A 23,363-nucleotide genomic window follows, 5' to 3' on the forward strand; every position below is an offset into this window, starting at 1 on the left:
ATATGAATACGACAAATATTTATATACTGCTTTTCAACAAAGGTTCCACAAGCAGTTCACATAGATATAAACAAACAAATAAAATGGCTCCCTCTCCCCAAAGGGCACAATCGAAAAAGAAATATGAGATAGGCACAAGCACCAGCCACTTGGAGGGATGCTGTGCTGGGGACGGATAGGGCCAGTTGCTCTCCCATTGCTCAATAAAGAGAATTGCCACTTTAAGAAGGTGCCTCTTCGCTCAGTTAGCAGGGTTTAACTGAGCAAAATAAAACAGATAGATAGATAGATAGATAGATAGATAGATAGATAGATAGATAGATAGATAGATAGATAGATAGGGGGTCCTAGGTAAGAATCACCATGTTAAAAGCAGCAGCAGCAGGTTGGTTCCTTTAGTTCAGGACTTCACAACTTTGGCCCTCCAGCTGTTGCTGGACTGTTGCTGTGGACCCCCAACCACAGTGACCAATAGTCAGGGTCGGTGGGAGTTGTAGTCCACTATCTGCAGCAGGGCCAAAGCCCTGCTGTAGTTCAGAGAAAGCACAGGAAAGAGAATACAGGAAACCAAGAAGTTAATGATTTGGACATCTCATATGGATTCTTCATAAAACAGTGTGAGTTAACAAAAGGACAGCACTTCCAGAGCAAAAGGAGCCGGGTAGGAAGCAACAATGCTCGAAGCAACTCTGCTATGGGGCAGAGCTGATTGGAAAGGGAATCAGGGCTGAACTGACACAGCACTGCCTTCATGCCTGCTTCTTTGCTCCCATGAGACTTTGCCAACTTAGGAACATAGGAAGCTGCCATATACTGAGTTCGAGCATTGGTCCACCTAGCACAGTATTGTCTTCACAGAAAGAGCCCCTGGTGGCGCAGTGGTAAAACTGCCGCCCTGTAACCAGAAGGTTACAAGTTCGATCCTGACCAGGGGCTCAAGGTTGACTCAGCCTTCCATCCTTCCGAGGTCGGTAAAATGAGTACCCAGAATGTTGGGGGCAATATGCTAAATCATTGTAAACCGCTTAGAGAGCTCCGGCTATAGAGCGGTATATAAATGTAAGTGCTATTGCTATTGCTATTGCTATTCACAGACTGGCAGCGGCTTCTCCAAGGTTGCAGGCAGGAGACTCTCTCAGCCCTATCTTGGAGATGTCAGGGAAGAAACCTGGGACCTTCTGCATGCAAGTGCTCTTCCCAGAGCAGCCCCCTCCCGAGGGGAATATCTTCCAGTCCTCACAAATCTTAGTCTCCCATTCAAATTCAAATGTGGGCAGACCCCACTTAGCAAAGGGGACAATGCATGCCTGTTACCACAAGACCAGCTCTCACAAGACCAACTTGTACATTTGTAAACAAACACACTGGGCAGCATCTGCAAAAGCACTAACAAGAAGATTGTGTGTGGTTGTGGTGCTCTGCAAAGTTATGCAACCCTCAGTCAAATGGGAGTCACCCAAACGCATATTGTGCAAGAGAATGGTCTTCACTATTTTTAAAGCAGGGGCCATTCTGGGGAAGGAAAGAAAGAAAAAAACCCAGCCCAAAAACCCTTCAATGCAAAAGCCATTTCCAGTGCATTGACCTCTGCGCAGTACTGTGGTTTTCTCAGTGCTGGGAGTGGCCTTTAAGAGAGACAGAGCCCTCTCTTAAGAGTTCTAGGAGGAAAGCGCTGGGAAGGATTATGCTTCCCAGCACTCTGTGTACTGTGCCCACCAGGATACTGCAGGGGCTCAAGAGGGCTCCAGTTCCCTTAATGGAACCCCCTCCCTAGCACTTGGCAAAGGGCAGCCCTGCACAGCCAAGAATGGTCATCTCCGCAGAATGCCAGGTGGACTATGCTGAGCCTTCAGCTTGAGCTATGCTGAGCTGAATAAACAGTTATTCAGGAAGCCACATTTAGGGCTGATGGAGGGCACCACTGACCTCCAGGCCTTACAATGCAGAATGCTGGGGTAAAGTGTTCCCCAGTTGCACATATCATGGGCCAGTGCTGGAGGCCCACAGACCCCAGTGGGGCACTTTATTTTGCAAAGCCCGCTCATTTTGGTTCATTTTTATCACAGTTCCCCAGCCTCCAGGAACCTAACCTCTGCAATTACATTGACTTCAATGATCCGGTATATGCGGTTTCTTTATTTATTTTATTATTATTATTATTATTATTAATATTATTATTATTATTATTATTATTATTATTATTATTATTACATTTATATCCCACTCTTCCTTCAAGGAGCCCAGAGCAGTGTACTACATACTTGAGTTTCTCCTCACAACAACCCTGTGAAGTAGGCTAGGCTAAGAGAGAAGTGACTGGCCCAGAGTCACCCAGCTAGTATGGCTGAATGGGGATTTGAACTCGGGTCTCCCCGGTCCTAGTCCAGCACTCTAACCACAATGTCGGGGAACGGAACCCCCATGAATACCAAGGTTTTCTTGTATCATACACATTCATTTTTCTCTCTTCCAAAGGAAGATGTCCCCAAGACGCAGAAACTGTCCCTTTTATTAACTAGGGAAAGCAGGAATATTAAGCCACATAGAAAGAGCAGAGAAACTTGGACACCTGCATACACGTTTGTACTGCTGCCTTTCGGAATCTGCTCATGTGCTAAGATCAATACTGGAGGCCTTATTCTGGGTTGCTCTACTGTCAGAGGGTGGGCACACACACAACAGGGTCTTCTGCTCCGAGTGCCCCTGCCAAACGAGGTGAGGCGGGTGGCTACTAAGGAGAGGGCCTTTTCGGTGGTTGCACCCTATTTATGGAATAGCCTCCCCAGTGAGGTTCACTTGGCTTCATCACTTTGTTCCTTTCGATGCCAGGTAAAGACCTTTTTGTTCACTCAGGCCTTTTAAATTTTGATCTAATTTCAACTGGTTTTTTTAAATGTCTTTTCAATTGTTTTTTTTTTTTTTTAAATCATATTTTCTCCCCTCCCCCCTTTTGGTCTGTCATGATTTAGTGCAGCATGTTTTTATTTCATGTTTTAATGCTGTGTTGTGAGCCGCCCAGAGAACAGCTCACAAATAAAGTTTACTATTCTTCTCAGCGGTGGTAACTAAACTTTGAAATGCATTGCCATGGGAGGCCTGTTTAGTTCCTTCTCTGCAGGGGCAGATCTTCCAGCAGAGGCAGATCTACCATTGTGCAGCTCTGTGCTCTGCAAAGGGATTGCTAGGAGTCCCACCAAGGGGAGCCACCACAGACCCTGCCATTCAGTGGCTCCGCCGTGGGCCCACCTGCTCACCTCGCCATTCACTGCCTGCCACCACCGTCCTCCCTCCCACTGCCTGGCCCCTGCAGCCCCACTATCCACCGCCAACTTGATGCCCTTTGCCAATCACAGCACAGTGTAATGATGCCGGGACCCATTATCCCAGGGATGTCAGTATACCATACTGCGGCTGGCAAAGGACAGTAAACCAGCTACAATGGCAGTGGCAAGCAGGGCTGCAGAGGGCAGTGGCAGGAAGGTGGCAGCTGGTGGGTGGGTGGGTAGGACTGCGGCTGCAGTGATGGCCCAGTAAATCTGGACATGGGCTGCTGCCAACGTTGCTATGCTGCTGCCTTTTAGCAGGCCACAAAAAAACATTTATCTTTGCACTTGACTTGGGCTGGTTTGGAAAATTTGGACTGAATAAAACTGCTAATGTGGTGTGTGTGTGTGTGTGTGTGTGTGTGTGTGTGTGTGTGTGTGTACGCACACACACACACACAAACGCACATGTGTGTGCGGTTTCAACTTGCTAGAAGTTTTATCTTCCCCCGGCCCCCGTTGCTTTTATACTCTTAGCCATTTAGGTCTTCAACCTGACTAAAGAGCAAGGTCAAAGAATGACAATGAATTTCTAAAGAATGAAAGGGCCCGGCGTATACGTGTGGAAGGAGGGCAGAGCAAGAGAAAAAGGAAGAGGCATTACCAGGAGTTGGCCGAGGTGCCCTCAAGCAGTTTGATAAGCTGCCCAGACAGCGGGGTTAAGAAGGTCTCCACGTTGAAGTTGGGCTGATACAGCTCACTCAGGCACATCATCGTGCTGGCATCGCAGCAGAAGACCTTGTTCTGACCCGTCACGATGTAAGGGATGAAGGTGTAGCTGCCATTGCAGTCCTGAAAGACAGTCAGGTGAATTAGATGCAGAAATCCTCCCGCCCACCTTCCACCTCTGCCTTCTGATAGGGCGTCTTTCTGGATGGCAAAGAAGTTGCGGGGCATTCAAAGCTTTCGCTCAGATTCAAGCACAAGCTTACTCCCAGTGCAACTGCTGCTGAAGCTTCTGCGCTTTCCCCAAGCACAATCTTACCTTCTGTACACAGGCTGAGCAGGATCTTGCACGTGATATTTGTGGCACCCCCTGCTGGCCGGCTCTTGCACTCCAAGAAGAACTCGCCCTTTTTCATCACTACTTTTGTGCAACTGGGGGGAAAGGGTGGGTTCTTCTCAGACTACAAGAGCTGGCCAGCAGGTGGCACCGCGAAAATCACACAAAGCCCCTACTTGGTGTTACACCCACCAAGGGTAAGATCATGCTAGGAAGTAGGGTAGAAGCTTTCAACAGCATGTGTACGAGGCATAAGATGGCACTTATCTTTGCAAGGAATCTTTGAACATCCTGCCATTCACGGCCCTCTGGAAAGACCTAGGGTTGCCAATGCTCCAGGACTGGCCTGGCCAGGAATAAGACCGTTGATCGAAATCCTGAAATTCTCAATGGTTTACTACTGTGAAAAATAGTGGGGGGAGGGGAATCTCCGGGAGTAGCTTCAGTAAGAAATCCTCCTCAGACATTATTTTTCATAAGGGATGATGAACCTGCGTACAGCATCCCAAAAGGAAATCAGGTTGCCGCTTCTTCAGAATTATTGCTAGGTTGTTCCAGAAGCCCCAGACTGATTTTGCAAGAGCAGACTGTATGTCCAGCGGACAGAGTGAGAGAGAATCAACTGAACTTACCAGATTTTTCTGGAAGATCTCCTCCTAAAAAGGAGAAATGCAGGGAGGGGTGTTAGCCAGCAGTAGGAAATCGCCAAGGGCCAAACTGGATGTGACACAGGTTGAGAACAACTCGTTGCGAAGGACAGCCACTATCAGACAGAAGGCCCATCCATATCACCAACTGGAGGGGTCCTACCCCACTAGCAGCACATGAGCATAATCTCTGTTTGGGTCAACACAGCAAACCCAGGAAACACACAAGTAAGCCAGGCAAGGCCTCCACTGCTGCAATAGGGAGCTGAAAGTCAACCCAGGGCCTCCAGGTCTCCCCAGCATGCTTTGCACTGCCAGCAGACTGGAAATTCTCATGACATCAGCAGTTGCCCTCCAATTGGCCATGGAAGAGCAGCAGACTGCTGGGTAGAAGAGGCAAGTGGGTTCACACAACCAGAAAATCAAAATAGGAGAGCTCTCTCCTCCTCCTACCTCAGTTAAGAACATGGTAGGAAAGCTAGGTTACCCTGCTTTGAGCAACCTGGACTGGAGGAATTTTTGTGAGTTCATATGATCATGCAAAACAGGGTAGCCAACCTCTGACCATTTTTCTGATTGTGTGCAGATCAAAATCAGGACCAGAGTCCTGCAGCTGCAAAAAGGCTGAAGGATGGAAGTTTGCAAGGGAGGAAAAGGTCTGAAAGCTGCAGACAAAAGATTTTAAATACCATAGGCTCTACACACGCCTCAGATTTTCATTAGGGAGTTGTTCAGATTTTCATTAGGTCAGCATAATCTACCTCACAGGGTTGTTGTGAGAATAAAATAGTATCAGCAGGGACTTGGTGCAATAATAAATATATTCTGGCGTGTTGGAAGAAGTGCTGAAATCCACATAGGACAAAATAAACAGGAGAAAAGGCATGGGGCCATAGCTCAATGGCAGAGCATCTGCTTTGCATGAAGAAGGTTCCAGGTGCAGTCCCTGACATCTCCAGGTAGGGCTGCAAAAAACCCTTCCTGAAACCTTGGAGAGCTGCTGCCAGTCATTGTAGACAATACTGAGCTAGATGGACCAATGGCCTGACTCTGAATAAGGCAGCTTCCCAAGTTACAGAAATTTATCTAAAATGAAAGTTACAGAAATGCATCTTCAATATAAGGAAGCAGGAGGTGGCTTTCAATTCTGATAAACTGATGAGGAGAGCAAGGGCTTGATCATGAGATGATGAGTTCTCTGTCGAAGCCAACATAACAATGCCATCTCGCCACAACGCAGCCATGCAATGCTTCTTTATCACACAGTCAGCAGCAACACACAGAGCACGTGCTGACCACGAACTCACAGACCTTGCAACTCCCACGCACTAAACCCCCAAAAGGAACCAAAATCCATTCTGAATAGCTAATGTTGTATATGCATCACCATGCATTACTATATGTTGCAGCATCTGCCTAAGACTTGGTTGTATTGCTCCAGCATCAAGGGACTATAAGCCATGCAGCTTGGCTGAAAACAACAGATGTGTAATGCAAGTGGAGTGAAGCCACATTCCTTGCCCTGAAAATAAACGCCTTAGAACAGGGTTTCTTAACCTTGGGTTCCCCAGATGTTGTTGGACTACAACTCCCATCATCCTCAGCCACAAAGGCCAAAATCTTAAAGTATGCCGCCCCAGAATCATCAGGGTGTTTTTGAAGTATTCTTGTAACCAATTAAGTATTTTTAATTGTATCTAAAAGCTGAGAAAGCCTCAGACGGAAGCAGTCTGTAGTATTTGAATAAGTTTTCATTTTATGTTCTTTATTATTAATTATCTCTTGTTTACACAGTCAGACAGGTGTTATTGACTGGTTTGTTTTATCCAGACATCGAGTCCTTCCCAATTATTATTATTATTATTATTGCATTTATATCCTGCTCTTCCTCCAAGGAGCCCAGAGCGGTGTATGACATACTTGAGTTTCTCTTTCACAACAACCCTGTGAAGTAGGTTAGGCTGAGAGAGAAATGACTGGCCCAGAGTCACCCAGCAAGTCTCATGGCTGAATGGGGATTTGAACACGGGTCTCCCCGGTCCTAGTCCAGCACTTTAACCACTACACCATGCTGGCTTCTCTTTACTTTTTACAAGCCTCAGAGGGTTGGCTATTAACCCAGCAAGAGGTGGGAGGGGTCTTCTTTGGTGCAAAATGTGTCTCAAGGAGAGCTTGGCCAAATTAACAATTAGCTTCAAACACAGGCAAAACGTACAGGAGAGAAAGGTTTCCCCCCCCTTCATTCTTGCCCGGTAACAAAGGGAAAGAGGAGGGAGACGGGGATTTTTAATCACTCCAATTCCCGTTAGGTACAATCCGGCTTTATAGGAGAGGTTTGGTGGCAGCGAGATTTATCCTACCAGAATTTTTTCTTTTTTCTTTCTGGGTTTTGGAAAGTTAAAGATTTTTAAGCCAGTCAATCTGCTTCTCAAGCAGAGGGAAGGGATGACCCACTGCTAGAGTCTCCCCTCGTGCTGCAAAGTTGGCTCAAACTGGTCAGTGCGCTAAGCATTAACTGGCTGTCTCAGAAGGAAAGGCAATTTTCCATACCCACAATCCGCTACAAGTATAAAGAAATATCAACAATGGGCAGGATGCAGTCTAAGCTAGTCATGACTAGGCACACTGAAATGAATCAGACACATGAGTCACAATTAACTTCAGTCTATCAATACCAACAGGATTTAGTCATGCTCAATTTGGTCGGGATCCTGCTCAGTAATAATGTTTATCTCATGCCTCCTCCAAGGAGCTGAGTGCGACATACATGACTCTTCCCTCACAACAACCCTGTGATGTACAACAACCCTGTGATGTAAGCAAGACAGAAAAATCGTGACTAGCCCATCACCCAAAACGCTTTATGGTTGAGTGGGATTTGAACCCTGGTCTCCCCAGTTCTAGTTTGACACTCTGACCACTGCATCACACAGGTAAGAACATTACTCACCACAACAATGAAACTTACGTACATTTCAATGGAGTAGTCATTCAGCAAATGTCTGCAAACATTCAGGCAGATTTGAGAAACAATTTCAGTTTTATGACCATTAAAGGGTTTAGAAGGGGCTTATAATGGCAGAATTTTAAAACAACTCATCTTAACTATACCAGCACTACTGAACCAGTATAAATTATAGAGCTTTTGGATGCTCAAGTGCTTTCACAAACATGATTTGGTTGTCATCTTTACAACAACCTTATGAACATATGAGACCTTTGGTCCATTTAGCTGAGTACTGACTGGCAGGCAGCTCTCCAGAATTTCAGACAGAAATCCTTCCCAGCCCTACCCGCAGATGCCAGGGATGGAAGCTCAAGTCCTTTCTGCTTCTGTAGTTACAACTATTATTTTGCCAACATAAGTATTAATGACTAATTTTACCAGTGCTGAATATGCCTGTCTCTACTGCAGTAGCCTAAATAATACGCCTGAATTGTAGTTACATGAATAGTTGTCTAAATATTACGGTTATCACTTAACCCTTATCATTACTGTATCACCTCTGCCTTCATAAAAGTTACATTAAAATATGTTTTAACCTAATTAACCTAATCCTTGGTCCATCTCTTCCTTGCCCTTTGGGAATATGATCCTAAGAAAAAACAAGAGGCATTTTCTCTGGGCAGAACTCTGGGCCAAAAGTCCTCGATTTAAGACACTTTGAGTAAAGACACTTGGCACTGGTAAATTGCCACTTCTGTTTCAAGGTTACAACACACACCACAGCAGAGAGGCTCCACTAGGCGGCTGCTGAGGAGGAGGCGGTGACTAGAGGAGAGCTGGTCTTGCAAGCATGACTTATCCCCTGACCTAAGCAGGGTTTACCCTGATTGCATATGAATGGCAGACTTGATGTGTGAGCACTGCAAGATATTCCCCGCAGGGGATGAAGCTGCTCTGGGAAGAGCAGAAGGTTCCAAGTTCCCTCCCTGGCTTCTCCAAGATTGGGCTGAGAGAGACTCCTGCCTGCAACCTTGGAGAAGCTGCTGCCAATCTGTGAAGACAATACTGAGCTAGATAGACCAATGGTCTGACTCAGTATATGGCAGCTTCTTATGTTCCTATGACAACAATGGTAGCCAGCTAGGCTCACACTGTAATTGAGACAGGCAATCCTGGTGGCAGCTGTTGCTGTATCCAAGGGAGGAGAGCTGGTCTTGTGGTAGCAAGCATGAATTGTCCCCTTTGCTAAGCAGGGCCCACCCTGGTTTGCATTTGAATGGGAGACATGTGTGAGCAGTGTGAGATATTCCCCTTAGGAGATGGGGCCGCTCTGGGAAGAGCATCTGAATGTTTGTGTAACCCCTGCTCTTTAAGGGTTAAAACATTAAGTGATATAAGTTTGTCCAGCAGGGGGCTGCAAGCTGAATAGGAACTACCATATATGGTTAAAAAGGCACAATCCAGAGGCCTGCCAAAGAAGTTCCCTGTAGGCTGGTTGTTTGCAAAGCCTACATTTATTATTTTCAGACTTTCAAGCAGAAGGGACAGCAACCAGAGACTGCATCTCAGTGCCACGGCCAAGAAATAACTCTCAAACAAGCCAACACCACCCCCAAAAAGAAAAACTTCAGTGTGGGCACATTAGTTTGAGCTAGTCTCTCTAACCCCTTTTGTTTTGCAAATTCTGTTGTTTGTATTAAGAAAGAAACTTTAAAGTGCAAAATTTATCATTTAATTGTTGCTATGATTGTGTTCATTTATATGGAAAATTTAAATAAATCCCACAAGGCAGGATTACGCTGCCAATTTTAAAATAACCCATACATGGTCTAAAGAAAGTGTTATCCTTGCACACAGAAGGTTCCACGTACCCTCCCCAGCACTTTCGGGATGTGCCCCGATTTCATCATCATAATCATCATAAAAGAGCAGAAAGCAGCATCAAACCAAGATGACAATAAAATCTTATTGTGTCAAAGCATCAGAAACAGGAATAGAACTGATGTGTTTAGAAAACCAAAGAAACTCCATGTTTGCCCAGAATACCTCATTCTAACTTAAAGTAACCCCAGCCCAGCTCAGGGACATCACTGCCTCTCATGATTGGTGTCATTATCTCTCTCCAGCTAAAATGTATCTATGAAACTTGCTGAGACAGCCAAGCTTCCCATTGTAAGAAAAACGGATATAACCAAATAAGGAGTAATCGCCAGATGAACAATGAATCATTTGCATGCGTACTAGATACTTAGACCAGCATTTTATTGCCATGTATACTGTGTCTAGGGTGTCAGCATCATTAGAGTGTCTATATATATGTAAAATGCACCTGTAACCAAACTGTAATCGGTTGAGAGCGTTAGCCTATTGATTACCTATTGCTAAACTGCAGTAGCAATAAAGCCTCTAAATGATTCCCACTGAGTCTGTTTGATTGACTAAGAGGTGGACCCAGGGACGAACCATATTCACATCAGAACATCTAAAACTTGGTTAAAAAGAAGTTGTAATGCACAAGGCTGCAGAAATACACTAGTCTACTAGTCTGTGATGAGTGAATAATGATGCCTGACAAGTTAAAAAAGTCCTGATGAGTAATATACCAATGATGTGTTTTAGAAAACCAAAGCAAAACCATTTTACTTAGAAAACCTAATTCTAACTTAAAGTAACCCCAGCCCAGCCCAGCTCGGCTCAGAGCCATCAAGGCCTCTCATGATCAACGTCATTATCTCTCTCCACTAAAATGTATCTAAAGAAACTTGGTTCTCACAGGACAGTTTAGAAAACAGGATGTAACCAAATAAGGAGTGATCACCAGATGAACAATGAATCATTTGCATGCGTACTAGATACTTAGTCCACCATTTTGTTGCCACGTATGCTATGTCTGGGGTGTCAGCATCATTCAGGTTGTTTGTATAAATGTAAGATGCACCTATAACCAATTTGTATTCAATGCAGAGCGATAGCCCATTGAATTACCTTGCTATCTGCAGTAGCGATTAAATACTTCTAATTGATTTCCACTGAGTCTGTTTGATTGGTTTAAGGCGGGCCCAGGGACGAACCAAATTCACATCACCAAGATAGCTTGACGAGCAAAATATTTTGTCTGGCTGATAAACTGAGCCAACATTTCTTCACACCTGGTGCCTAGCAGGCCTCACTGAGAAGAGAATTTTTCACACTAGGTGCCACTAAAGGCCCTATCTCTGGTTGCCGTCCAACTTACTTTTGAAACCTTGGAGAACTGCTGCCAGTCAAGGTAGACAATACCCAGCTGGATGGACTAATCGTTTGACTGAGTATAAAGCAGCTCTATATATTTATCAGGACCATCCATAACTCATGCAAGAACATCTGTGCTGAATGCAGAAGGTCCTAGGTTTCCTCCCTGCCATCTCCAGGTAGGGCTGGGAAAGTTCCCTGCCTGAAGCCTTGGATATCAACAATCTAGACGGACCAATGGCCTCCCTCAATAAAAGACTTGATGCATTCAGTACCTTGCAGCAATCTAGACTGCCCACAGTTTATCCATGTCCTGGGAACATCCAGACTAACAGACGTCTCCCTCTTGACTTTATACGCAAGAGATGTTCTCTGGATGTGACCAGGTGACTCTCTTTCAACAGGACCAAGAACAGTGTTTCACAACAGGGGTGCTTGCTTTGGGACACTCCGTGTGCTGTGCTGACTCGCTGAGAGTCAGCTGCAAAAGCAGGGGAGCACCTCGCTTTTGCAATTCTCATCCCATAATGCACTGGGAAGGAGGTGTTCCCTTCCTGAGGCATAAAGGAGAGAGTCGGCTGCAGAACTGGGAGCTTAAACCTCCAGCTTTTGCAGCTGACTCATCCCATAATGCCCCAGGAGGGCAGACAGACAGATAAAATAAGCATGTTCCTTTGAGGGGCGGGCAGTGCAACCCAACTTTTTCCCCCTTAATCTAAGTGTGCCTCAGAGGGGGAAGGGTTGGGAAACACTGACCAAGAGCATGGGGGCCCCAATGGCTCAAAACCAACCCCACAGGCACCTCATGGAGAACTGTGCTGTGCCTACTCACCCGGAGGGCCTGCATCTCTGGCAGATCTGTATAACAGCAGAGGAGAATGTTGTTCGTCATGCTGAAGCTCTCGCGCACGCCCAGGTGATAGAAGAGAGAGGGCTGGCACAGGCTCTTGGTGAGCTCCACCACAACTACATCTGCAGGGAGATACCAGAGACCGTCAGACACAACCTCCCCTGCAATCTTCCCAGATACCACCTCTACAGAAGCCTTATTCAACTCTCCAAGCGTACCTCCCTTACTTAAGGGAGGAAAGCTGGTCTCATGGCAGCAAGCATGCATTGTCCTCTTTGCTAAGCAGGGTCTGCCCTGGCTTGTATTTGAATGGGAGACTACAGGTGTGCGCCCTGTAAGATATTCCCCCTTAGGGGATGGGGCTGCTCTGCAAAGAACATGCAGAAGTTCATTCCAAGTTCCCTCCCTGGCAGCATCTCCAAGATAGGGCTGAGAGGGACTGCTGCCTGCAACCTTGGAGAAGCCACTGCCAGTCTGTGTAGACAATACTGAACTGGATGGTCTGACTCAGTAGATGGCAGCTTCCTACGTTTCTATTATGCTGTATGAGGGAACAATACTGAAAGCAACAGATTTTCAATGCTGTTGCTTCCCAGTAACTGGTACTCAGATCTAATATGGCTCCTGAACATGGAGATTCCTTTGATCTGCTACAGTTGATAGCCATAGAAAGCTGCCTTATAGACCATCGGTCTATCTAGCTCAGTACTGTCTACGCACACTGGCAGCGGCTTCTCTAAGGATGCAGGCAGGAGCCTCTCTCAACCGTATCTTGGAGATGCCAGAGAGGGAACTTTGAACCTTGTAAATGCAAGGTGCTCTTCCTAGAATGGCCCCATTCGCTCAGGGGGATACCGACAGTGCTCACATGTGGTCTCTCATTCAAATGCAAACCAGGGCAGACCCTGCTTAGCAAAAGGGACCATTCATGCATGCCACCACAAGACCACCTCTCCTCCGCCACTGATAGACCAGTCATAGGAACATAGAAAGCTGCCTTATACAGCAGCTAGCTCAGCACTGTCTACAGTAGAGGTTCTCAATCTGTAGTACACACAGTACTACCATGCTCAGTATTGTCTTCTGACCATCAGCGACTCTCCAAGGTTTCAGAAAAGAGATATTAACAGCCTTTACTGGAGATGCCAGGGATTGAACCTAGGACCTTCTGCACGCAAAGCAGATGCTCTGCCATTGAGCCACCCACAGCCCTTCCAATGGGCCTACCTAGTCCACTTTTAGAGGCATGTAAATCAATCAATTAGTGGCCGCCCGCCATCTTTTGTGACACAAAATGCCTATGGGCCAGTGTTCCCTCTAAGAGGGATGCCCAGATGTTGTTGACTACAACTCCCAGAATCCCCAGCTGCAATGGCTTTTGCTTGGGGATTATGGGACTTGTAGTCAACAACATCTGGGAATCCCCCTTAGAGGGAACACTGCTAGGGGCTTAGAATTAGAACCACGGAAACACAATTTGGCTAGGTTCTCCATGTTCTCTAATGCACCACCTGTATAGACGGATGGCAACAGCAAAAGCTGAGGATTAGCATTACAGCAGTGTTTAAGGAGAATTTAGAAACATGTGCCTCTGAGCACATGATGAGTGCTGTTACCACAGAGCTGGTAACAAAGCTGGTACCACAGAGCTGTTCAAAGAGCTGTAGCCTATGCTCTTATACATAGACTGCCATTTTGTTTCTGATGGTTAATTTGTGCTCTCTCCCCACCCAAAAATATAACTGGTTCACCAACTATCCAGAAGAAAAGAACTCTGAACACCTAAAGCACGCTATGAAAATGCTGATAATTATTATTATTTACCGCCAGCCCTGTATATACCTTGTTCTCGGCATTTCATAGATGAAAGCAAAACTAGAATTGTACTAGTAACACACCCCTGTTCTCACAGGGCTGAGAGAGATTCCAGCCTGTAACCTTGGAGAAGCTGCTGCCAGTCTGTGTGGACAATACTGAGCTAGATAGACCAATGGTCTGACTCAGTATAAGGCAGCTTCCTAAGTAAACTTCCATCATCCTCAACCACAATTTATCGAGTTGAGAATAATGGGAGTTGTAGTTCAAAAACAGCTGCAGAGCTACAGTTGGTTCCCCCTGCTCTATGGGGTACTTGAGATGAAGGTCTGCTGCAGAAAAAGTACACTTGTTTAAAAGCGTTGGGAAGCTCTGCTTCAGAGCATCCGATGTGTCATCTGGCCGTTTGGTAAGTCACAGGAACATAGGAAGCTGCAGCCTACCAAGTCTGAGCCTTGAGTCCATGTAGCTCAGCCAAATCTTGGAGATGTCAGGGAGGGAACCTGGGATCTTCGCTGCTCATCTCCTAAGGGAAATATCTTACAGTGCTCACATGTAATCTCTCATTCAAAAGCAACCAGGGCGGACCCTGCTTAGCCAAAGGGACAAGTCATGCTTGCTACCAGAAGACCAGCTTTCCTCCTACTGCCAAATGTTACCGGTTCTACTTGTCAGACAAGCAATTAGTTGAGAGGATGTTCTACTGAATTTCCTTCCTAACCACCGTGACAATTACTTTGCTTCTGTTTTGCCTACAGTGCAGTTTCTACCCATTTGCTTCTCTCACTTGGTGAGAGGAATGGCTATCCCACGCTTTGCTGCAAGGACCACAGAGGATGCATTTCATAAGGATGCTCCAGCTGCCCATTCCGTGGTTGATTCTGAATCCTGAAATCTTCTACATTACGCCTTTAAAGACAATTCAGCTGGGATGCGGAAGACAGCTGCCAAATCTCCCTAATGAGACCAGGGGTTTTCCCAGACAGCAGGCTTTACTGCAAGTTTAAAGTTGCTCCAAAAAAACAGTGCAAAAAGTGGATTTTTAAATCCCAGATAGGAACATAGGAAGCTGTCATATACTGAGTCAGACCATTGGTCTATCTAGCTCAGTATTGTCTTCACAGACTGGCAGCGGCTTCTCCAAGGTTGCAGGCAGGAATCTCTCTCAGCTCTGTCTTGGAGAAGCCAGGGAGGGAACTTGAAACCTTCTGCTCTTCCCAGAGCGGCTTCATCCTTAACGGCTGCAGGAAAGGTGAGCCTTCTCCAGACAACAGCTTTCTCCCCAGCACAGCTGCAGCCATGGAAAATGCTGACGCTACCTGTCCTGCACCTGGTAAACTCCTGTCATGCAGAAGTGGCTTCCCAATTGCTGGGAAGCAAGAGTGGGAGAGGGCAATTCAGTTGCACGTCCCACTTCTGGGCTTCTCATCTGGGATGCCAGACCAGACGGCCCTTGGGTCTGCTCCAGCTGATCCTCTCTTATGTGCTTCAAAAAGCAGCAGGAGAAAGCAGTAACCAGCCTTTTCTGGGATGACTCCACAACTAGTTTCATGGATCAAAGGGGTAGCAAAGGAAGATTTTGCTACATGTATAATATTAAATACTTATAGGAATAGTTAAGGTAATTCAGGGTCTCTTGTGTACCTGGCTGCACAGGCTTCTACAGTTTGTTCTGGGGTAGAGGAGTGAATGTGGCTTCTTTAAATGATGGAGGTCTTTTAAAATAATTATGACACTTTGCTGTAAAGTTCCAGTCTGAAGCAAAAGGGGGAGCGGGAAATATTGTGGCGGGGTGTGTGTGTGTGCCCACTCTTATTTAGTTACTACATTTCTATCCTGCTCGTCCTCCAAGCAGTCCAGAGCAGTGTACATGACTATGTTTATCCTCACCAGGTGAAGACCTTTCTGATCCCTCAGGCCTTTTGAAATCTAAACAAGTGTTTAGTCTAAAAAGTGTTTTAACATGTTTTGTATTGCATTTGACATGTTCTATCCTAGTTTGTTTTGTGTGGTGTTTTAATTGGATGCTTTTACTGTTGTGGTGTTATGAGCCGCCCAGAGAACAATTTGTTATGGAGCAACTAAGGATTAGTAGTAGTAGTAGTTAGTACTTATTCGCAACACCAACCCTGGGAAGTTGGTTAGCCTGACAGATGCATGACTTGTCTGGCCCAGAGTCAGCCAGTCCGTTCTCTGGCTCAGCAGGGATTTGAACTCAGCTCTCTCCGTTCCTAGTCCAGCACTCGAACCACACTGGCTCCCTCGGAACCCTGGAAGCCACCTCCAAAGCTTCACTTTATCCACCGTTCCCCCTTCCTGCCCCCGCCGCCCAGGCAGGCAAGAACCAGCGGCCCCGCTCCTCCAGGCAGGAGGTGCGCGCGCCTGCCACTCACCTGCGCTGTAGAAGCAGTCCAAGGCGCCCGTGTCTGCCAGGAGCGCCATGGTGACGAAGGCCACCACCTTCAGCTCGGCTCGCGGCACCTCCCTGCAGGCTTCCCGCAGGCACTGCAGGGGCAGAGGGTCCGCCTGGTCCTCCGTGTAGAGGTAGACCACGCTGAGCGAGCGGCCCCGGCTGCAGCCGCCGCCGCCGCCGCCACCTCCCCGGCTGCTCGGGGGCCCCGCCGAGACCGGCTGGCTGGGCGTCAGCGCGATGGTTAAAGTGTCCTGCCAGAGGCTCCCGGCGGTGCCGAACGGGCAGCCGTCGTCCCCTGCCATGCCCGTGAGGGGGCTCCGCGGCGCAGGTCCAGCCCGCGAGCGAGCGAGCGAGCGATCGCCCCTCTCTCAAACACGAGCCAGGGTCGCCAAACGGCTCGGCGGCGACTTCCCTCGATCCCGCCTGCCAGGCACTTTTCGCCGAGGCGCAGTTCCCAAGTTTGGCCCCCGGCCGCCCCTCGTGGGACGCCCAGGCCCCACGCACCCAAACTTCCCCCCGAGTGCCTGCCTGGGGACCGCGCGGGGTGCCCGCTGCTGGGGATCGACGGGCGGCCCCGCGGCGGCGTGCTCCTTCCTGTGCGGTTCTTTGTAAAAAGAGCTGCAGACGCAGCAGAAAGGAGGTGGTGGTTGTGAGGCCGGCGTAGTCGCAGGCCAAGGCGCAGAAACGCCGCCCACGGCCTGGAGCCACCCTGGGGAAGGAGGCCCCAACTGGAGCGGCAGGCGTTCCTCCGCCGCCTTTCCGCTTGGCAGGAAAAGCCCCAAAGGCGAGCGGAGCGCCCCGGGTTGCGCAAAGCTGTCTCTATAGCGCTTGCCCTGCCGTGGCTGCCACCCAAACCAGCCAGCATCGGAAGAACGCTCGGCAGCTGCCTTCTGCCGAGTCGGATCACTGGTCCAACTTGCTACACTGAGTCACTGACTGGCAGCGTCTCTTCAAAGATTCGGGCAGGGGTTACCAACGCTACCGGGAGATGCCAGAGAGTGAACCTGCCTGCGCGCATGTGATTTTCCACTGAGAATATACTTGCATTAGGAACATAGGAAGTTGCCGTATCCCATTGGTCCTTCTGCCTCAGTATTGTCTACTCTACACAGACTGGCAGTGGCTTCTCCAAGGTTAGAGTCTCTTAGGGATGTGCAAACCAGCTCAACATCAAGCTAGTTTGATATTGAACCGAACCACCCCGTTTGGTCCGACCCTGGACCAAACACCCCCTGACTGTTTGGGGGTTCGCAGACCCCCCCTTTTTTTTAAAGAAAAAGACTTTTTTTTAACCTTATCCCCCTCGGGGGAGTTCCTGGAGGCGGCAGGGGGGTCTGCAGAGGTTCCCTCTCCTGCTGCTAGCTCTCTTTATGGCCCCCTCTGGCCGGTTTGGCTAGTTTTCAGCCTTCTCCCTTCGGTGCGGTTGCCATTTTGGAGGCCGTGCGCCTGTGTAATTGGCTTCTGCCATAGAGGCCATAGTGGAGCCGTAGCTCAGGGGTAGAGCATCTGCTTGGATGCCGGAGGTAGGTCCCAGGTTCCATTTCTGGCAGCATCTCCAGGTAGGCCTGGGAAAGACCCCTGCCTGAAACCTTGGAGAGCCGCTGCCAGTTAGTGCAGACAGTACTGAGGTAGAAGGACCAATGGTCTGACTTGGTATAAGGCAACTTCCTATGTTCCTAATAGAAGTATGTTGTCATGCAAAGTCATCTACTGAGCTTCCTGTGTTCCAGTTCAAAAGCACTTGAGGTTATGTCTGCACCAGCTTATTTCTGCCCTGCTCTCGCCTCTTAAGCACCTATGCTCTTGGTTTGTGGACAATCCACACATAATGGAACTACTTGGAAGCATGCATAGGTGCTTTCTCACAGGTAGATCCACTGTGACTAGTGGGAAGGGTTTGTAGCCTGTTGCTGCTTCAAATAACTGCAGCTGTTAGTGCCAGCTGGGGAGATAGATGCTCACTGTAACGCTTGACAAGGTCTATACTCCTAGAGATGGAAAGCAGATGAGAGCATTGCAATCCTTTCAGCTTTTCAGTGAGTTCTCCTGCTTGTATTGTCCTGATCATCAGATCTGCAGTGGCCAGATTTGCAGTGGTGCTTTAAAGGCTTTTAAAAGTTTTACAAACTCAAAAACTACTCAAAAGTCAAAGTAATGAAAATGAAAATGGGCAGGAATTGTCCTCCAAAGATTACTCCATGGAAAGAGGACAACAATTTATTCATTGTGACCCGCCAGCCTCAGAGGCAAGATGCCTCTAAATACCAGTTGCAGCGGAATAACAGCAGCCCTCGGCCCTTACCTGTGGACTTCCCAGAGGCATCTGGTGGGCCACTGTGGGAAACAGGATGCTGATGGGCCTTGGGCCTGATCCAGCAGGGCTGTTCTTATGTTTTAACCCTTTCTTCTGTGCAAAAATGACTGCAATTTTACCTGAATCATTAGGGGTAGGGATGAAGAAGAGGGGATCTTGTGGTATCAAGCATGACTTGTCCCCTTTGCTAAGCAGGGTCTGCCATGGTTTGCATTTGAATGGGAGACTATATGCGTGAGCACTGTTAGATATTCCCCTCAGGGGATGGAGCCGCTCTGGGAAGAGCAGAAGGTTTCAAGTTCCCTCCCTGGCTTCTCCAAGATAGGGCTGAGAGAGACTCCTGCCTGCAAGCTTGAAGAAGCCTCTGCCAGTCTGTGTAGACAATACTGACTGAGCTAGATGGACCAAGGGTCTGATTCAGTAGAAGGCAGCTTCCTATGTTCTTATGATAAAACACAGAAAGCTGTAAGTGCAACAGTGCACTTAGAACACACCTCTTTTCCATCTCAAGTGGGGTGGATGTTGCCCAAAATCACTATGAGCATGTGTTGCTTGAGATGGTACCGATGGCCAAAATGTGAGGGCCTGATGCATGGACTCATGTGTAACCTTGGTCTACCAGAAGTGTAACCTTGGTCTACTTGTGAGGAAACACAAGTGGCGTGTGCAGCAGCAGGCTGAAGCATGCCTTTCCTACCCTTTGGGAGAGGAACTTAGTTCCATGCAAGAGCATCTGCTTTGCTTGCAGCAATTCCCAGGTTCAATCTCCAGGTAGGGCTGGGCAAGACTCCTGCCTGAAACCTGGGAGAGCCGCTGCCAGTCAGGGGCGTATCTAGGGTAGGGCAGGCAGGGCACATGCCCTGGGCGCCACTTGAAGGGGGGCACCATTTCTAAAAATTAAAAAAAAAATGGATGACTGCTGAAAACAAAATGGCCATCATGCATGCTCAGATGGCCACCATGCATGCTCAAATGGCCTCTGCGAGGCCCTAGGCCATGCCAGGCCTCGCAGAGGCCATTTGAGCATGTGCAGCAGCCACTTTGTTTTCAGTGGCCATTAAAAAAAAAAAAATTATATGGCCACCGCACATGCTCAAATGGTCCCTGTGAGGCCCTAGACCTTGCCAGGCCATGCAGAGGCCATTTGAGCATGTATGGCCACCATGCCAATCTTTGCAGGTCCAAACAGGCCTGGAAATCAGCCTAGGATGGGATGCGGCAATGAATTAAGAGGCTGGCGGCAGGAGGGGGAACCTCTGCAGGCCCCCCACAGCCTTTTGGAAGCCCGCCGAAGGGGCTACAGGTAATTTTCTTTAATGAGCCCCAGCATACTGAAATTTGTAATTTCCCAGCATTTTTTGGTCTGGCTACATCCACTGCTAAATAGTTTTTGAAATATTAAAAGATTAAAGAGCTTTAATTGTATTTTTGAGCTGATGATATGATAAAATTATCTGAAAGATGGGTGTCAGATGTTTGGACAGGGGGCGCAATTTCAGTGCTTGCCCTAGGCACTATTTTCCCTAGATACGCCTCTGCAGTCAGTCTAGACAGTACTGAGTTAGATGGACCAATGGCCTGACTTGGTATAAGGCAGCATCCATAAAGAACCCATGAATTTACTTGGTTGCTGGAAAGCTGCAGGGGATTCTAGTTTCACGCAGCAGGCTGCAGCTCTTTCTCATGGGGAACTGTTGGCACTGGAGTTGGGTGGGGCAGCCTGGGTTGGAAGCTGCAACCTGGGAAAACACCCGTGTGTCCATGCCCTGCTAGAGTCATCCATGAGAACTAGCTGACCTGGTGCAGAGCATCTGCGCCCCTAGTTCTCCCTCTCTCCCCCCGCCCCCAGCCCCATTTCCCCCTGCCACTTCTCCCAGGGGTCAGCTGGCCTGGCTGCTGCTTCTCCTCCCCACTACTTTTCCCAACAGGCCAGGTCATCCTTTATTTCTGGCCAGCAGGTGGGCCAGAAAGGGAGTTAAGCTGCCTTCTCTGCTGCCTGCCCACCGGTTTCGCCTGCCCGCCTTCTTCCACCCAGCGGGCCTTTTGGCTGGCAGGTGGGCCAGAGAGGGAGTGTGCCGCCCACCCACCGCAGTAATTTTCTCACCTGCCTGGCGGCCGCTTTCTCTGCCTGGCGGGCACTGCCATTTTCTTGCCCATACCCATGGCTATCTGGCAGCTCCTCCCAAACTCTTGCAAGAGCTGCCATACATGGGATTAGCCACGGGTATGTCTTAGAGAATTAAATATATAGATGCTCTTATTTACAGACTTCCGGCAAAGAACAAACAAATTGGATTTTCACCATTCCATCCCTTTTCAAATTGCTGTAATAGATTCCAGCGTGAACACTATCCAAGCATGTGGATAGGAACATAGGAAGCTGCCTTATACCGAGTCAGACCATTGGCCCACCTGGCTCAGTATTGTCTACACAGACTGGCAGCAGCTTCTCTGAGGTTGCAGGCAGGAATCCCTCTCAGCCCTATCTTGGAGATGCTGCCAGGGAGGGAGCTTGGGACCTTCTGCACGCAAGCAGGCAGGTCCTCCTCCCAGAGCAGCCTCATCCCCTGAGGGGAATATCTCACAGTCCTCACTCAGAGTGAAAGAGAACTCCTATTCAGACATTGGGCTGGTTCACACAATGGTTCAAATCTACCTATAAAGCAGGCTACTGACCGTGTGATTGTGTGAACTCATACCAAGGTGGTTAATGCCCTGAGATGAATCTGAGGTTCCTGCCTTGAAATGGATTTACACAATCACAGTCATGTTGGTAACCCACATTAAACCTGCATTCAAACGACTGTGTGAACCAGGCCATTATGTTGTATGAGGGTACAGATGTCTGTACACTTGTACATGTTTTTGTGTGGATGACTATACCTGCGCCATGAACCGGAGTACAGGTTCAAATGCATAGTACAGATAATAATAATAATAATAAATAATTTGATTTCTATACCGCCCTTCCAAAAATGGCTCAGGGCGGTTTACAAAGAGAAATAAAACAAATAAGATGGCTCCCTGTCCCCAAAGGGCTCACATTCTAAAAAGAAACATAGGACACACACCAGCAACAGTCACTGGAAGTACTGTGCTGGGGGTGGATAGGGCCAGTTACTCTCCCCCTGCTAAATGAAGAGAATCACCACAGTAAAAGGTGCCTCTTTGCCCAGTTAGCAGGGGAATGTGGATAGCAGATAGGAAGTGTTCTGCTATACCGGTGTTACGGAAGCTGCCTTGCTAGAAACATAGGGAGCCGAGTCAGATCATTGGTCCATCCGGATCCCTACTGTCTACTCTGATTGGCAGTAGCTCTCCAAGGCTTCAAGCAGGAGTCTTTCCCAGCCCTACCTGGAGATGCTGCCAGGGATTGAACCTGGGATCTTTTGCCTGCAAAGCAGCTGCTCTCCCACTGAGCTATGGCCCCCCTGAAGACTGGAGGGAGTGACAAAGGGGAAAGGAAAGGAAAGGTTGTGCCCTCGGGTCACTGTCGACTCCCAGCGACCACAGAGCCCTGTGGTTTTCTTGGTAGAATACAGGAGGGGTTGACCATTGCCATCTCCTGCGCAGTATGAGAGGATGCCTTTCAGCACCTTCCTAGCTCGCTGCAAATATAGGAGTTTCACACCAGCGGGAATTCAAACCAACAGCCTCCTGCTCTCTAGGCAGGTTACTTCCTCGCTGCGCCATTAGGTGGCCTGACAAAGGGAAGGGATAGCATAAAAAGTCCAGGGCAGGGGGATGGAAAAGAAAGTCAAGATCTAAAGATAAAAGAATCAGTCCTCCTCTTCAGAGTCATAACCAGTGTGGGACAGCCTGACCTGGAAGGTTGCTTCAGCCCAAATAAAAAAGACTGGGGTGATGGCGGGGAGAGATTTTTGTTTTCATTTGTGACATGACCGCTTGCATTGAAAGAATGTGAGCTTGTTTTTCGTCCAGGAACATTCCAAGATTCTCCCTGGCTCGGGACAGATTCTTTCAAGATCTCTTATCTCCTTTACATGCTGAAGTGATCCTGCTGTTCTCCAGCTCTTACGATCCATAGACACCAAAATATGCACACGCTTTGGCCTGGCAAAAGGGTTCTAGAAGCGTCTGTTGCTGATGAGGAAATCACTGCCTTTCCTGTCCTTTCGTGGAATCCCATTTGGAAATGGAGCAGCCCCACCTACAGAGGAAAGCTAGCAACGGCAATGCTCCTCTTTCCGATCCCTGCCCCCTCACCTATACTTCGCAAACTACGATTATCCTCAGGAGATGACAAGCCGATTAGCTCATGTTTGCAGCACGGGGTCTTGTTCCTAAAGGCTTTCTCCACAACCACAACATAAACTGAGTGTGTGGGTGGGGGGGGGGGAGCTTAGAAGTGCATTACTGTGGATTTATTCATAATCTCCCCCACCCTCACCGACCCCTAGTTTTGTTGTACAGTGTCTGGGTTGGGAAGGATACATTAAAAGGTTGTGAAGGCCTTTGACCCTACAATGGGAAAATGTGGCTACTTTTCTGCAACACATTTACAACGTTGTAGGGCACAGTGGGAAAATGCTTGACTAATAAGCAGAAGGTTGCCGGTTCAAATCCCCACTGGTACTATATCGGGCAGCAGCGATATAGAAAGATGCTGAAAGACATCATCTCATACTGCGCGGGAGGAGGCAATGGTAACCCCTTCTTGTATTCTACCAAAGAAAACCACAGGGCTCTGTGGGTGCTAGGAGTCAAAATCAACTTGATGGCACACTTTACCTTTAGGGCAAAAACACATCATGAAAATTTGAATCAAGGCATGGGAAATGTGAATTCACCCTGCTGAC

At 48.0% G+C, this 23,363-nt stretch overlaps 1 protein-coding gene across 5 annotated transcripts in view; it reads right to left on the reverse strand.

The window, feature by feature from the left end:
* The window catches only part of MAP3K6 (mitogen-activated protein kinase kinase kinase 6), a 71,937-nt gene extending 55,115 nt beyond the window's left edge, over positions 1-16,822 (reverse strand). For 2 of the 5 annotated variants that reach the window (XR_008310860.1, XM_053268255.1), the window contains exons 1-4: positions 16,210-16,822; positions 11,984-12,123; positions 4,959-4,982; positions 3,928-4,115 (exon numbers count right to left, since the gene is read on the reverse strand). Coding sequence is in view for 4 of the 5 variants with exons in the window: in XM_053268255.1 (XP_053124230.1) it covers positions 3,928-4,115; positions 4,959-4,982; positions 11,984-12,123; positions 16,210-16,531 (674 nt within the window). In the remaining variant the exon portion in view is untranslated. Of the gene's footprint in view, positions 1-3,927; positions 4,116-4,255; positions 4,283-4,958; positions 4,983-7,945; positions 8,051-11,983; positions 12,124-16,209 lie in introns of those variants that run through there. The other 3 variants (XM_053268256.1, XM_053268257.1, XM_053268258.1) reach the window with 3 other exon arrangements.
* Positions 16,823-23,363: the final 6,541 nt, after the last annotated feature.

The sequence above is a fragment of the Hemicordylus capensis genome, chromosome 7 (genome assembly GCF_027244095.1).
Source record: "Hemicordylus capensis ecotype Gifberg chromosome 7, rHemCap1.1.pri, whole genome shotgun sequence".
Lineage (NCBI taxonomy): Eukaryota > Metazoa > Chordata > Lepidosauria > Squamata > Cordylidae > Hemicordylus > Hemicordylus capensis.